Genomic DNA, 13831 nt, shown 5'->3' on the forward strand with positions numbered 1-13831 from the left:
TGTCTAGCTGGACTCGGGGCACCAGAGGAGATCAGGGTCCCCTACTCCTCCATCGTAACTCCTCCTCCCACAAACATTTTGAAAGCACGTTGGCTTACTCTGGGGCTAGAGGGACCGTCACTGACCCAACAGTGTTCTAAGTGCAAGGCCAGCCAGACAGCTGTGGGTCCCATGGCTGAGGCCGTCCGGCCTTGACACTTGGGGTGGTGTGGGGGGCCAGCGCCTGGAGTCACAGCCTGCCTCCGGGACAGCGGGTCAGGTGGGGCACCGTGAGCAGTTCCGGGGGCATGTGAGTGGTTGGAATGGCTCCTTGGCGCCTGTGGGGTTCCCTGGTGAGCACAGACACGAGGAGGCTGAGAGCAGGTGGCAGTTGAAAGCCTTTATTGTACTGGGGCGTGTGCAGACAGGAACGTGCAGGGCCTGCCATCACAGCTCGGTCTGGGCAGGGGACCTCCAAAGGCCAGGCAGAGACCTGGGAGCAAGCCCAGCAGAACGGGTGGGGCCCGCAGAGAGCCTCTGGAGGACACCGGAGGGGCTGAGGAGTCCGGGGATGAGGCTGGACTGAGGAAGGCCAGGAGCCACCAGCTGCCCGTGAGGGTCTGGAGCACTGGCCACCACAGCCCCCCTGCAAAGCCTCTGGGGTCCAGGGAGGGCGTGGAGGGGAGGGTGTGGACAGACGGACAGCAGCGTAGGGAGGCGGGACTCTCTGGAGAAGCTGGGGATGGGTGGGGCGGGTCCTCTTTTCCTGACTTCACACCCGCACCTGGAGATGGAGTCTGCAGCCCGCGGGACCTCTGGGTGAGTCTGAGTAGCACCATGGGTAGGAAGACGGTGCCCGCGGGGCTGGGGAGCCCGGGGCGCAGGCAGGGCCGGGGGCTGGGAGTGAGAGAGGGGGGCTGGAAGCCCGGGTCGCCTGGCAGGAGGGAGGGGCGGGGCGGGGCGGGGCCAGGGGCCGAGGGGCAGGAGGGAGGAGGCGCTAACAGACCCAGCGGATGAACCGGTCGAAGAAGCCGGGCTGAGCCAGGCTGTCGTAGTCCTTCTCGCGGAAGACGGCGGTCGCGTCGCCCAGGCTGATCTTGGACAGCACGTCCGTGTCCACGTCGCCGCCCACGGCCACCACGGTGGGCACCACGTTCTGCTTGCGCATGGAGTGCACGGCCTCCTCCAGGCTGTCGTTGCCCGTGACGCCGTCGGTGAGGAACACGAAGGCCAGCTCGGCGTGACGGCGAGCCCCTGCCCGCGCGCCGCGCACCACGTGGTTGATGGCGTGCACGATGCCCGCGCCCACGTGCGAGAAGGAGTTGAGGTAGCGCGCGCCTTCCAGCGCCTGGTGGATGGCCGTCAGGTTGGAGGTGAGCGGGAACTCCACCTGCTGCTCGCCCGGGCCCCCGAACTGCAGCAGGGCCACGCGCGCGTTGAGTGGGTCGTCGTCCCTGCGCGCCAGCGTCAGCCGCCGGGACACCTCCTCCACGAAGCGCCGCGCCTTGTGGAAGTTCTGCTCGCCCAGCCGCTCCGAGCCGTCCAGCAGGAAGACGATGTCCACTGGCCGCTGCGTGCACTGGGCCACGTACAGCTCTGGGGGCAAAACGGGGTGGTGGGCGGGCGACCCGGCTGAGGCCCCACAGGCCGGGCCCTCCCCCTGCTGCCCCTTCCTGGCCACTCCAGGCCCTGGCACCGTCAGGTACTCCTGGCCGTGCCCTGCGCCCATCTCTGTGCACACCCCTCCCACTGGAGCCCTTAGAAGCCCCCGAGGTTGTGGGGTTGCATCCAAGGCTCCCACCATCGGGAGCCCCCACCACCGGGAGCCCCCACCACAGTGGGCCAGGGGTGGGCCCCAGCTCCTGGGAACCTGTCACTGTCTCTGCTGGTTTTGCTGTCATCAGGGTATGCCCCAAACCTGAAGGCTGAGAGGCTTATTTCCACCCTCCAAGCACCTTCTCTGCCCAGTCACCTCCTCCAGGCCCTTCTGGGCAGGAAGGAGACCCCAAAAGGGCCACAGTCCACAGTAAGGGTGGGACGGAGGATCGGGGAAGCTGTCTTTGCATTTGTAATCCACTAAAAAGATCTCATAAGACCTCCAGTCCTGAAGCCCCCAGGATGCGAGGACCCACATTTGGCCATGACCCCCTTCTTCCCTGTGGTCCCAGAGCTGCGCGACACTGGCTGGGCCGCGTCTGTCCCAGCTTTGGGAGCAGTGGGGAATGGAGCCTGTGTCCTCCGTGACTGGACATCTCTCCGGTGGGCGGTGAGCACAGATGTGGCCCGACCCCGGCAGCAGCTCCCGTGACTCGCTGTTAGCTGAGGAGAGCCCTGCTCCCACCTGGGAGGTCACCTGCCCTGGACTGCCAGGCAGTGCTGGGGGCAAGGCTGCGGCCAAGGCTGGGGCCAAGCGTCTGGGGGACGTGGGCGCTCCAGCACAGCCTGGAAACCCACTCCTCACATACGTGGGCTGTGGTCCACCCTCTGCAGAATGCAGCCCGGCCCCTCCGCCGTGGCCTTGCTGGAGACCACACCTCCAACCGCGGCTTGGGCTGGGGGAGGACGGAGCTGGCCATCCTGCTAGTGTCCAGCTTCTCAGCCCTGCGGGCCCCAATCTGGGATATGGAGCCCAGTTGGCTGACCCCTAGGGCCAGGAGGGCGTGGACCCCATCAGGGAGGAGGTCCTGACTCCCGGCACCAACCAGCAGGGCCTTAGCCAGGCCCCAGCCACAGCATGTCACCCGAGCACGCCACGGGACCACAGCAATGCTTTCACACTTTTCCAGCTTTTATAGCATGTATAGGATGTCACAGCATCTGAGGGTGGCCAGGCCACTGGTGGGCGGAGCCTCATTTCCGGCAGGCAGGATTTTTTTTTAAGAAGCTTATATTAATGACGTAGCTTATCTCGTCCGCCGTGCAGATGAAAAGCAGCTTCTGCTTTAAATCCACGTCTAGCAAGCCAGCTGGGTGCCCCCGCGCTCCCAAGTCACCACCAGCAGAGACACGCGTGGGGGGCGCCGGCCTCGGGGCAGATTTCCTCAATGCAAAAACCAGGGAGGCTGAGAAAAACGCACAAGGGGTGGCGGCAGGCACAGGGGCTGCAGGGGAAGCCGGGAGTTCGGGGATTGTGAGGCTCTGCTCGTCTCTCTTGTGTTTTGGCTAAATAATGGCCTCCCCAAAGATGCCCGTGTCCTAAACCTCGAGACTGAATATGACCTTACAGGGCAAAGAAAGACGTGGGGAGAATTAAATTACGAGCCTGAGACTACTCTGGATTCTCCAGTGCGCCCCAAGCGCCACCAGAAAGTCCTTATAAGGGGGTGGAGGGTCAGGCTCCAAGGAGGGACCACGTGACACCAGCGGCAGAGGCAGGAGCTGGAGGAGGCAGGAAGTCCTCCCCAGAGTCCCTGGAGAGAGTGTGACTCCACCACCCCCCGACCTTGGACTTTCGGCCCCAGACTGAGAGACGATAGACTTCTGTTGTTTCAAGCCCCTTCGTATGTGGTCGGCCGCCCCAGGTCGCTAAGAGGCTGGGTGGGGTAGCTCGGGTCAGTCCTGCACGCGGGCAGCCTCCGCGGCTTCAGCAGAGTGCCAGCGCTGTCTCGGGGTCCCCCACGATGTCCCTGTGCACCAGCTTAAATGTGTCAATGAACAGTTCCATCCAGTCCTGCCGCTCGCTTCCTGTGGCGAACTTGGCTCGCTCGGCAGTGTAGACCAGCACGGCCACCAGCCTGGAGTAGGCGGCCGGGTCCTGCGTGAACTCCGTGGCGTTTAGCAACTGTTGGATCAGGGGGATGGTCCTGGGGAAGGAGGCATCGGGGCCCTCTTCCGTGCGGAGGAAAGTGACCGGGGGCTCGCTGCCAGGCCGCGGTCCATCTGCGGGGGCATCCAGAGAAGGCTTTAAGGGACTAAGCTGGCATGAGTGGGCCTCCCGCCGCCCTCCTGGGCTGAGCGTACTGAGAGCCAAGGCACCTCTCTCTTCCAGGATGACTTAGGACCACAGCGAGGACAGCTGTTGGGCTCAGCAAGGGTGGGGTGGGGGGGAGCTGCGGCACCCCGTCAGCGTGCGGGGCCAGAGCTCACAGTGGGGGTGGGAGCCAGCAGCACCTCTGGCGTCCCCACAAGACTCTTGGCACACATGGTGGCACTGAGACTTGACTGGTCTCGGGTTCGGCTTCTATCAGCTCAAGGCTCTGCCCCCGGGGGACCTCAGCCCCCCTCACTACACCTGACCAGAAAACTGCCTGCTCTGGGACAACTTGGCTTGTTTCAGCCCCAACCCTGTGACGGGCAGGTGGATCCCTGGGCCCCTCTCAGAACAGTTTCCAGAAAGCTTACAACGATCAGTCCTCTGCTCTTTGAGACGCCCTCTGTCCACCGCCCAGAACTGGCCCCTTGAGGACCCGGGAGCGGCTGTGCCTCCCACCCTCGGGGCTCCCGCTCTCTCTTCCAGCCCCGCTGGGAGCGCAGGCCGGACCCCGCGCGTGCCTTGCTCCCAGTGCTCCACGGCCACTGCCCTAGGGTCCCGGAGCTTGTTTTTTCCTCTGGGGGGGGGTGGCAGGTAGCCAAACCAGGTAGCCTGGTGGCACGGACCCCCCACCCCGGCCCACATGTCTCCTTCTGTGCCTCTCCTCTGCACGCCCGCCCCAGAGAGTCTCTGCCTCTGTTCCAGGGAGGCGGGGCTCGGGTCACCCTGGGGCTCCCCCTCCTGTGGCAGCTCTCCAGGATCAGCCTTCACCACCTCAGCTGCCAGCCAGCTCTGCGGCTCCCTGAAACTATCATGGCTCTGACCCAATCAAGCAAGCTGCCCCCTGGCCAGATCCAAGCCTAGGGTTGGCTGGGCCTCCGGGTAGACAGGGCCGTGTGGCCCAGAAGGTCAGGGTCATGCCCAGCCAGTGGGGCCCATCCAGCCCAGTTTGTGGTCTAGAAATGTGGAGCAGCACACCCAGCCCCTGACGGGCCCAGTTTGTGGGATCTCGTTCCCCAGCGACCTCTGCTTTTTTCCTCTCTGGTCACAAGGTCTAAGAAACCTGGAAATTCTTGTCCCTTTAAAGGATAAACTTGTGAGTTTGGCAGAGAAGATAACTGGGAGAAGGTGGACAAGGGCCTCCTGGGAGGCCCCTCCCTTTCACTGTTGGGTCTTGGAGGCTCAGGGGAAGCAAGGTCGCACGCCAGCGCCCAGCATCAGACTAACAGCCAAACTCCACGGAGACATCACAGGAAAGGGAGCTGCGGCCAGACCCCTCTCAGGAACACAGACACGGAAGTCCTCAGCAGAATACGAGCAACTCAAGCCTAACCACACGCCGAATGACTTACACACCGCGAGCAAGTAGGATTTATCCCGGGTGGGCAAGGTCGGCTCAGCCTCCGGAAACCAACGTCCTCCATCGCATCAACACGGCAAAGAGGAAAACCAGTGTCCTAACCCAAACCGAAGAGGCAGCCTGTGGCCGAGCCCACACTCACTCAGGATGAGTCCTCCGTAACTAGGAAGAGGGGGACTAGCAACTTGACAAGGCTCGTCGGTGGAAAACCTTGGCTGACGTCGAGCTCAGGGGTCAGGAACTGGAAGCTTCCCTGCTGAGATTGGGCTGAGGACACTGGGCCCCTCCTGGGCCCTGGACGCCAGGGGTCAGGGTCTGGAGTCTGTCCATGGGGGGCCAACCTGACTGTAGGACCCACCGTGGGATGACCGGGGGGGCCCTGCGGGGCAGGTGTATGGCTGCTTGGTGTGGCCTCCAGCAGAGACCCCCCGGCCCAGCTCTCAGGCTGGCACTGCAGACAGCCATCCCCGGACGACTCGAGGGGCCCGAGGCCCAGGCAGTGCCCAGACTGAAGCAGAGCTCACAGCAGCCATGGTGTGGGACCACCGCGATGACCATTTTCTGGGAAACTCTCTGTCAGGACAAGTGTGGGGACCCCTGCCCCCAGCTCAACACAGTTCTTCCCTCAAGCCGCCTCTACTCCTTTGCACCTGCCCAGGGGGCCCACCAGATGCCCCGTGAGGAACCAGCATGCAGGCCCCGGAAATGTCAGCTCCGCCTGGCAGGCGACGGTGTGGGCACGGGCCTCGCGGTTCTTGTCTGTGTTCTCTGCTGGGTTGGCCGGCACAGCCTGGCCTGCCCGCTACGGCGGCCCCACGCCACACCAGGTCCTGGGAGGACCCAAGCCTGGTGTCCATGTCCCAGCCGGAGGGCCCGGTGCTGGTCTCGGGACCCCGGCAGGCAGGGCGGGGTGGGGTCACCGAGGGGAGACCTCAGCTTCTGGCTCACACCGGCAGCTCCACGGGCCCCGTGGCCCCAGCCCCTGTGCCACAAAGCCTTGGGGGCGGCAGCTCGGGGCCCACAGAGCATCCTGCCCCCTTCCCTGGCCCACAGTACCCTGGGACAGCTTCCGCGTGTCCCCAGCAGCCTTAAGCCCAGAAGTAGCCGTGTCGAGCAAGAGGCCCAGGCCCCCGACACACGCCAGGGTCTCCTTCAGAGACCGCAGCTCGGGGCCGCGGAGGCTGGAAGTGAGCGCGTCCGCGAGTGGCCGCGTGAAGCTATGCTCCCTCCCTCCACGGCTGTTAACCGGCCACCTGGTGTGCCGTGTCCCGGGCTCCCGCTGGGGGCGGTTGAGATGGTTCCGGGGTGTCTGTCCCTCCCGGGCGGTGGTCAGGGACACCACAAGGCCAGGCACGTGGACGGGAGTGCACCCGCCCAGAGTGCACTGGGCTCGGAGGGGCTGGGGGGCTCAGGGCGGCCAACCTCACTCCCAGCCCCTCCGCAGACGTGCCAGGGTCCTGGGGCTGAGTCGCCCATCAGAAGTTTTCTCACTGGGGGGGGGGGCCCCGCAGCGGCCCCTCCTCTCCAGCCCCGGCCGCTTGAGTCTGGGGTGGGGGGCTTGGCACCGTCCAAGTTACCTGTTTGGCAGGGAAGGTCTGGGCACACGATCTGAGGGTCTAGGAGCAAGGAGAGAGGCCGGGGGTACTGGTCAGTGTCCGCTGGCCAGACCAGGGGCCAAACGCCCTCAGCGACCCCCGCCCCTTCCGCCCTCCTCAGGTCCTCCTTCCCCAGGGCAGACCGGGCTGCACAGGCCGCCACTCACCTGGGCACAAGACGTCCTCCATGTCGTCGATGAACTTCTCGGCCACCAGGTCAGAGAAGAGGCTCATGTTGCGCACCTGCTGGGGCTTGTCGCAGGCAATGGAGTACAGGTTCTCGCTCTCGTGCGTCTCGTGGAACATGTCGCCTATGCCGATGGCCGTCACCGTGACGTCGTGGTTGCACAGGGCCCGCAGGTTGAGGTCATCGTCCCGGGGGTCGTGGCGGCCATCCGTGATGACCACTGCAAACACCCGGGTCTTCTGGCGCCGGCTCTCTTTGATGAGCTGGTTGTAGGCGAACTTGAGGGCTGAGGGCGTCCAGGTGCCACCGGCGATCCACTCCAGGTTCTTGACGGCCTCCTTGAAGCTGGACAGTGAGTTGATGCGCTCGTCGTCTAGCTGGATGGCCTCAAAGGTGCCCTCGTGGCTGTACTGCACCACGCCCACGCGGGTTCCTGCGGCCGAGGGCGGGGCATGAGGGTGCGGCTGCGGCCCCTGCGACCCCAGACCCCAGCACGCCAGCCCCCACCCCCGCACCCCCAACCCCCCCCCCCCCCCATGCCCCCCCCCCCCCCCCCCCGCCACATCCCCGTGGCTCTGAGCAAAGCTGACACCTGTCCGCCCGCCGGCCCCCCTCCCATGCGCGGACCTCCCGCCCCCCGCCCCACCCACCACAGGCACAGCTGACCCGTCTCTGACTTGGGGTCCTTGGCAATGGCCCCCAGCCTGTTGACCACGTTGATGACGAAGTTCTTCTCCAGAGTGAAGTTGGTGTAGCCGATGCTCTCGGAGCTGTCGATGACGAACACCACGTCCAGGGCCCCGCACCGCTTCTCGCAGTCTGCGGGCCAGGTGCAGGGTCAGGGTGAGGGGCAGACGGCGGTGTGCGAGGACCCCCGTCCTGGGGACACATGCCCGGGTGCACGAGTGGGAGGGCGTGACGCAGAAGGACGACCCGACCCCTGGACGAGAGCCCCCCAAGGACATGAGGCTCCAGCTCTGCAGCCATCTGGGGCCGAGACTCACCGCAGCAGCCGCACGTCTCCCTCACGTAGGTCATGACGTCGCACTCCTGCAACACGGGGGCGTCAGTCCCGGGCCAGGAAAGCGAGCCCCCGGACGGGATGAGAGGGGCTTCCAGGAAGTCTGCGCGCTCCTGCTGGCCTCGGCCGCTGAGCTCCCAGGGCTGCCCTTGCTTTCCTACTTTGGAAGGGAGGGGGGACGCGGGTTCCATCCCTGCCCAATACTCACCGTGAGGCCGGGGTCTCCAGGGGGGCCGGGCTCTCCCTGGAGGAGGAAGGGTGACGCTCAGAAGTGGCCTGTGTCTGGGCTGGGCAGCCCCCGCACCCCCGGCACTGACCCCGCCGTCCCTCTGCCGGCACGACCCTGAGGTTCAGCGTGGCCCGGGCTAGACCAGAGGGCTGGAGGCACCAGCAGCGGACCTACCTCGGGTCCTGGGGATCCTCTCGGCCCCCGAGGGCCAGGCTCGCCAGGGGGACCAGGATCTGCCTGAGGAGCGAGAAGAGCAGGTGGGTGGCAGCCTCGACCCGGCGCCCTCCCCGTACACCCCGCGGCCCCTATGCCCTCGGCCCTGGGTACTCACAGGCTCGCCCTTCTCGCCTTTCCTCCCGGGCGCTCCCTTGGCACCAAAGTCACCTCTGCCCCCCTGGGACACAGGACACTGGTCAGCCTGGGGCAGGGAGCTCGGCACGGCCCCCCACCCCCAGGCAAGACCTCTAGGGAGCCTGTCCGGGCTGGGCATGCTTCCGTCAGAAGAGCCTGCACCGGGTGGCTGGGTGGGGTACGCGGTGGCGTTTGGGGGTACTCGGCGGGAGAGCAGCCAGCAGGCTCAGGGCTCAGCTCAGGAAGCTCTCTGGGCCCGGTGGGTGCAGAGGCCTCTACAGACGTACCTCAGGGCCGGGTGGGCCGGGCTCGCCTTTCTCTCCCTGGGAAGCAAGCACAGGTCACCGTAACTCAGCGCAGAACCGGAAGGGCTGCCCGGGGGCGGGAGCTGGCTCTCCTGGGGACCCGAGATTTTTGGAAGCCCCTCCTGCCCCCTAGGGTGGTCTCAGTTTTCACAATCCGTATGAAGCCGTGGGCGCTGCGGGTGAACCCCACACCACCTGCCCGTGTCTGGGACAATTTCTGGGGCTTTGCACCCAGTGAGTGACCCCAGGCCCACTCGCCCTCGCCCCATCCCCCAGGAGCGAGGCCCTCACAGGAACTAGTGAGAACCGTCAGGGCCTCCCAGGGCCCCCCAACTCCTGCCAAGACTTACGGGTGTTCCTCGGGGTCCCGGGTAGCTGAATCCAGGCCTGCCGGGGTCCCCCTGCAGGGTGGGGAGACTGGTCAGGGAGGGTCCAGTGGGAAAGGAAGGGGCTAGGCTGGCACGCGCCGAGGACGAGGATGAGGACAGACGGGGCTGGGCTGCTGGTCGGGGGCTGCGTGTGCAGAGAACGGGAGGGGCTGCCCAGCCCCCGCGGATTCCCCGTGCCAAGGGAGCTGCTCCTGCCATGCTCCTGGCAGCCTTACCTGAGAACCGAGCAGGGGCTCCGGCCCCCGAGGCCGGTCTTGCCTAGAGGGGGAGGGAACGTACCTTGGGACCAGGCTGTCCTGACTCTCCACGGGGACCAGCGTCACCGGGGTCTCCCCGAGATCCCTGAGGGCAGAGAGGACGCAGAGTCAGCACAGATGAGCACGGACCACTCCAAGCAACACTACCATTCTCTCCCCTGCTGTCCTCTGGGGACTGGGCTACCGGTGTTCGCCTCCTCTAGGTGCCCCGCCCTGGCTCCCCGGCCCCGCACCTTGCCTCCCCCTTGCGGCCCCTCCTGATGCGGCTGGACCCCTCAGGGCAGGATGACCGTGTGAGGTACACAGGGTGCCCCCCCCCACCTCCCACGCTGCTGCCCGAGTGTGTCATGGGAACCGTGTCCTGGGGATGGGAGACCCACGCGGCACTATGGGAGAGGGCGGTGAGACTGAAGGGCAGCAAGGGGCCTGGGCCCCAGGGCCACAGGGCCCTCCTGGGTGTCCTGCTACCGACCTTCTTCCCGGGCTCTCCGAGAGCCCCCTGAGGGCCTCTGGGTCCAGGCAAGCCTCGGTCTCCCTGGAAAAAAGGAGAGCCTGCTGTCAATCACTGGAAACTAGGCAGGAATGGGGGGTGTCCCTGCTGGGCAGGGGAAGGGCCAGGGGTCCTCGGTAGCCCCCTCTAGCCAGGGAGCTGGGTGGCTCCCTGCCCCGAGGATGAGTGGCCTCACTTACCTTGGCTCCTTTGTTGCCAACCTCTCCGGCCAGACCCCGGGGACCCTCAGGGCCAGGGTCTCCCTACAAGCAGAGAGGTGGAGTCAGTCTTGGGCATGTGGAGGGGCAGGGGAGGGGAGGGGCTCATTTAACTCCCTGGAAAGGGTGACACCTATGTAGTCTCCTGCACCAGGGAAGGGACTGCCATGTGTTTTCCGGAGGGGCAGCCCCTCCTTCAAACCCTCTACCCACATCTGGTGGGGGACTGTTGGCCCTCAGATTTACCACAGACAAAGCCATCCTGAGCCAGCTACTGTGAGAAGGTGCTGGGTGGAGCAGTGCGCAGCCTGCCCAGCAGTGCACGGCCCTCATGCAGGGAGCCATGCACAACCCTCATGGCCTTACCCTGCCCATGCCCTTCAGCAGGGAGTGTGGTCGGGGGTCACTGTCTGAGAACCTGCAGGGGGTGCCTCCACCCCCGGCAGTGGCCAGGTACCAGGGGTCTTTTTTTTTTTTTTTTTTTTTAAGATTTTTATTTATTTGAGGGAGAGCTAGAGTGAGAGAGCACAAGCGGAGAAAGGGCAGACGGAGAAGCAGACTTCCCACTGAGCAGCGGCTCCATCCCAGAACCCTGGGATCAAGACCTGAGTGGAAGGTAGAAGCTTCACTGACAGAGCCACCCAGGCACCCCTGGGGGTCCCTTTTGTTTTCCGGGTGGGCCGCGGCGGGGACACTGTTGGTTGCCCCTCGTCCCAGGACCCTGTGGACACCACGGTGAGACCCCAGTACAGAAGCAGCCGACGGCACCCTCCAGACACTCACCTTCTCCCCCTTTGGGCCGTTGCTGCCTGGGCTGCCCTTGGCTCCTGGGTCCCCTCTGCGCCCCTGCAGAGAACAGGTATGTGTGTGGGGGAACCTGATGATGGGGCCACGTGGGCACCCCGTGCTCTGCTCTCCTCTCTCGGACACGGGCTTTGGGGGAGGGGCCTGGTCCTCTGTTGGGTAAGTTAAGTTGCCACCAAGGATTTAGGACGTGAGGGGCTCCCGGTCAGCGTGTGAGACCGGGTCAATTAGGGATTTTAGTTGATGTGACCGGGGTCCTGCCTGGACCAGCAATCAGCATGGTCACTCCGTCCACTTCCGGGCCCCAGGGCTCAGGGGGTTTCCCCCTCGAGGGTCAGCCCTGCCATGGGGGGCCCACAGAGTGTGCGCCCGAGTCTGTGCTCAGCCCTCGGGCATCCTGCTGGGAGGGCAACTTGGGGGCATGAGGCCAGTCCCCAGGCAGGGGTGCAGCTGAGCCCGGGCCCGGCCAGCAGGGGTTCTGCCCTACCCGGAATGCTTCACTGGTGATGTCCAGAGCAGGGTGTGTGCAGGAGGGGTGAGGCAGGCGGGCCAGGCCCAGAGGGGGCAGCCCACCCTGGCCATCCCACCCGGAGCCCTGGGCCCCAGGCACCGGTGGGGGCAGAGTGTGAACTCACAGGCTCGCCTTTGGGTCCTCGGGGCCCTGGTCCACCCTTGGCTCCTTTCACGCCAGGACTTCCCGGGGATCCGTTGTTGCCTTGGTAACCCTGGGGGGAGGAGCCACGTCAGCCCCACAAGGAAGTGCCCTGCGGAGTGTCCTCACCCCCAGCCCCGCTGCCCTGCCGCTGCATGGGACCCGGTCTGCCTCAGGGAGTGGGGGTGCCCAGGTTCCCCAGCAGTGGAGGGTCTGGCTGCGTGCTCAGAGCCCAGGGCTGGCCAAGATGCCATTGTCCTTACTGCTCCCTCCCCGATCTGTGCTGGTGTACATGGTTGGCATGTGGCTTGGGGTGGGGGAGTGGGGAGCAGCGACCAGCCAGGGGCACTTGCCTTGCTCCCTTTGGCCCCATTGTCTCCTGGGGGTCCTCGGCGTCCTGGGCGGCCAGCATCTCCCTGGGAAATTTTGGAGAGATCAGCCTCCCATCCCTGAGACGCTGGCAACAGGGCAGGAGCCGGCTCCAAGGGGCTGGGCCCGCCTGGCTGCACGGGGAGCTCATCAGACCCGGGGCCCATCCACAGGGCTGCCTTCTTGGGAGGGGCTGTCGTCCTGCTCCTCCAGAGGCCTGGGCAGCCAGCAGGGTGGACACGGAACAGCCACGGCGCCCGAGGGCTTGGCAGAGGGACCCCGCGAGGCCTGGGAGGATGGTGGTTTCATGGCTGGGGCCCCTTGGGCACCGCAGAGCTGCCTGACCGGACACACGGTCCTGAGCTGGCCACACACTGGCATTTTTGGGCAAGGCACCCGCAGCCCCCGGGTGGGAGTGCCACCACCCCTCAGGCAGGGCGTCCCCAGGCCTCCTACTCCCGAGGGCCACTCTACAGAGACAGGCCCTCTCTGCGTGGCTTCTTGGCCGGGCTGTCCCCCGCACTCCCCCAGAGGCCTGGCGCTGCCCTCGAAGGCCCATCACCCTGACCCGCAGCCTACCTTGATGCCCTGGTCCCCTTGCTCCCCAGGGCTGCCGGCTTCCCCTGCGTATCCGTCGGGGCCCTGCAAGACAGAGTGACAGGGCTGTCCCAGGCTGCTGCCTAGAGCTGTGCGGGGCTTTCCCGGGGCCCGATGAGCAGAAGCCCGGTGCACCGAGTGCTCCGCTGGGTCTGCGCTTCCAGAACCCACCGTCAGGACACCCAGGAGCACCGCCCCAGCCCGCCCCAGAAGCCCCGAGAGTATTTCCTCATCCTGAGGCCACAGCTCTGGCTGAGCCCTGGGGGGGATCAGGGACGGGCAGGAGAGAAGCTGCAGAAAGGGGCCATGTCAAGTGGCTCCCTGCTTCCTCACTGCAGCTCGAGGGGCTGGCCACCACCCTGCCCTGCCACCCCCTGCCAAGACTCTGCGTCTCCCGGAGCCCGAGCTGGCCTTACCCGACTCCCGGGGTCTCCCTTGCAGCCAGGAGGCCCGATGCGCCCCAGCTTGCCCTGGAGGAGAAGAGGGGAGCAGAAGGTGGGTCAGGGTCACGCACCAACGGGCGAATGTGTGGGGGCGGTCCCCTCTGTGTCATTCCCAGCGGGCACCCAGCTGTGTGATCAGGGGCTGGACGGTATGGCAGCCTCTCTGCGGGTGGCAGGCCAGGTTCCTGGGATGTGGCTGGAGCATGAGCCCCCCCACCCCCCGCCCCGCAGGCCGGATCTGGGCTTCCAGAGCCCAGGCTGGAGACTCCCGAGAGCTGGTCCTCAGAAGCAAATGTCCACGCTGGCTCGTGCCATGTTCTTATCTGTCCTGTGTCCCTGGCTAGGTGCCAGTGGGGGCCGTCCAGCCACAGGCTGTGGGCAGTGGCCAGGGTCCCCAGAGGCCCCAGGTAAGGACCCAAGGGTCTCGGGGAGGCTCTGCTCACTCCTATGTCAGAAAGGCTGCCTGCCGTGCCCCTGGCCTGGGGAGGGGCCCGAGATGTACTCTACCTTCTGTCCATCGGTCCCGTTCTTGCCGGCCAGGCCAGGAGCCCCCTGGAGGGAGAGGTGTGATCGTCAAGCCTTGGGGCGGCGGGAAGGTGGGGTGCCCCGCCCGCC

The 13831-nt window shown here is 65.8% G+C and overlaps 1 protein-coding gene across 3 annotated transcripts in view; it reads right to left on the reverse strand.

Moving 5' to 3' along the window:
• Window positions 1–364: 364 nt before the first annotated feature.
• The window catches only part of COL6A2 (collagen type VI alpha 2 chain), a 32530-nt gene continuing 19063 nt past the window's right edge, over window positions 365–13831 (reverse strand). For 2 of the 3 annotated variants that reach the window (XM_032865189.1, XM_032865188.1), the window contains exons 10-28: window positions 13724–13768; window positions 13190–13243; window positions 12756–12818; window positions 12161–12223; window positions 11791–11880; window positions 11135–11197; window positions 10334–10396; window positions 10116–10178; window positions 9666–9728; window positions 9348–9398; window positions 8980–9015; window positions 8673–8735; window positions 8516–8578; window positions 8321–8356; window positions 8096–8141; window positions 7758–7910; window positions 7072–7524; window positions 6887–6925; window positions 2860–3858 (exon numbers count right to left, since the gene is read on the reverse strand). In XM_032865189.1, the coding sequence (XP_032721080.1) occupies window positions 3563–3858; window positions 6887–6925; window positions 7072–7524; window positions 7758–7910; window positions 8096–8141; window positions 8321–8356; window positions 8516–8578; window positions 8673–8735; window positions 8980–9015; window positions 9348–9398; window positions 9666–9728; window positions 10116–10178; window positions 10334–10396; window positions 11135–11197; window positions 11791–11880; window positions 12161–12223; window positions 12756–12818; window positions 13190–13243; window positions 13724–13768 (1803 nt within the window). In that variant the 3' untranslated portion in view covers window positions 2860–3562. Of the gene's footprint in view, window positions 921–963; window positions 1576–2859; window positions 3859–6886; window positions 6926–7071; window positions 7525–7757; window positions 7911–8095; window positions 8142–8320; window positions 8357–8515; window positions 8579–8672; window positions 8736–8979; window positions 9016–9347; window positions 9399–9665; window positions 9729–10115; window positions 10179–10333; window positions 10397–11134; window positions 11198–11790; window positions 11881–12160; window positions 12224–12755; window positions 12819–13189; window positions 13244–13723; window positions 13769–13831 lie in introns of those variants that run through there. The other variant, XM_032865187.1, reaches the window with a different exon arrangement.

The sequence above is a fragment of the Lontra canadensis genome, unplaced genomic scaffold (assembly GCF_010015895.1).
Source record: "Lontra canadensis isolate GAN:19392208 unplaced genomic scaffold, GSC_riverotter_1.0 scaffold29, whole genome shotgun sequence".
Classification (NCBI taxonomy): Eukaryota; Metazoa; Chordata; class Mammalia; order Carnivora; family Mustelidae; genus Lontra; species Lontra canadensis.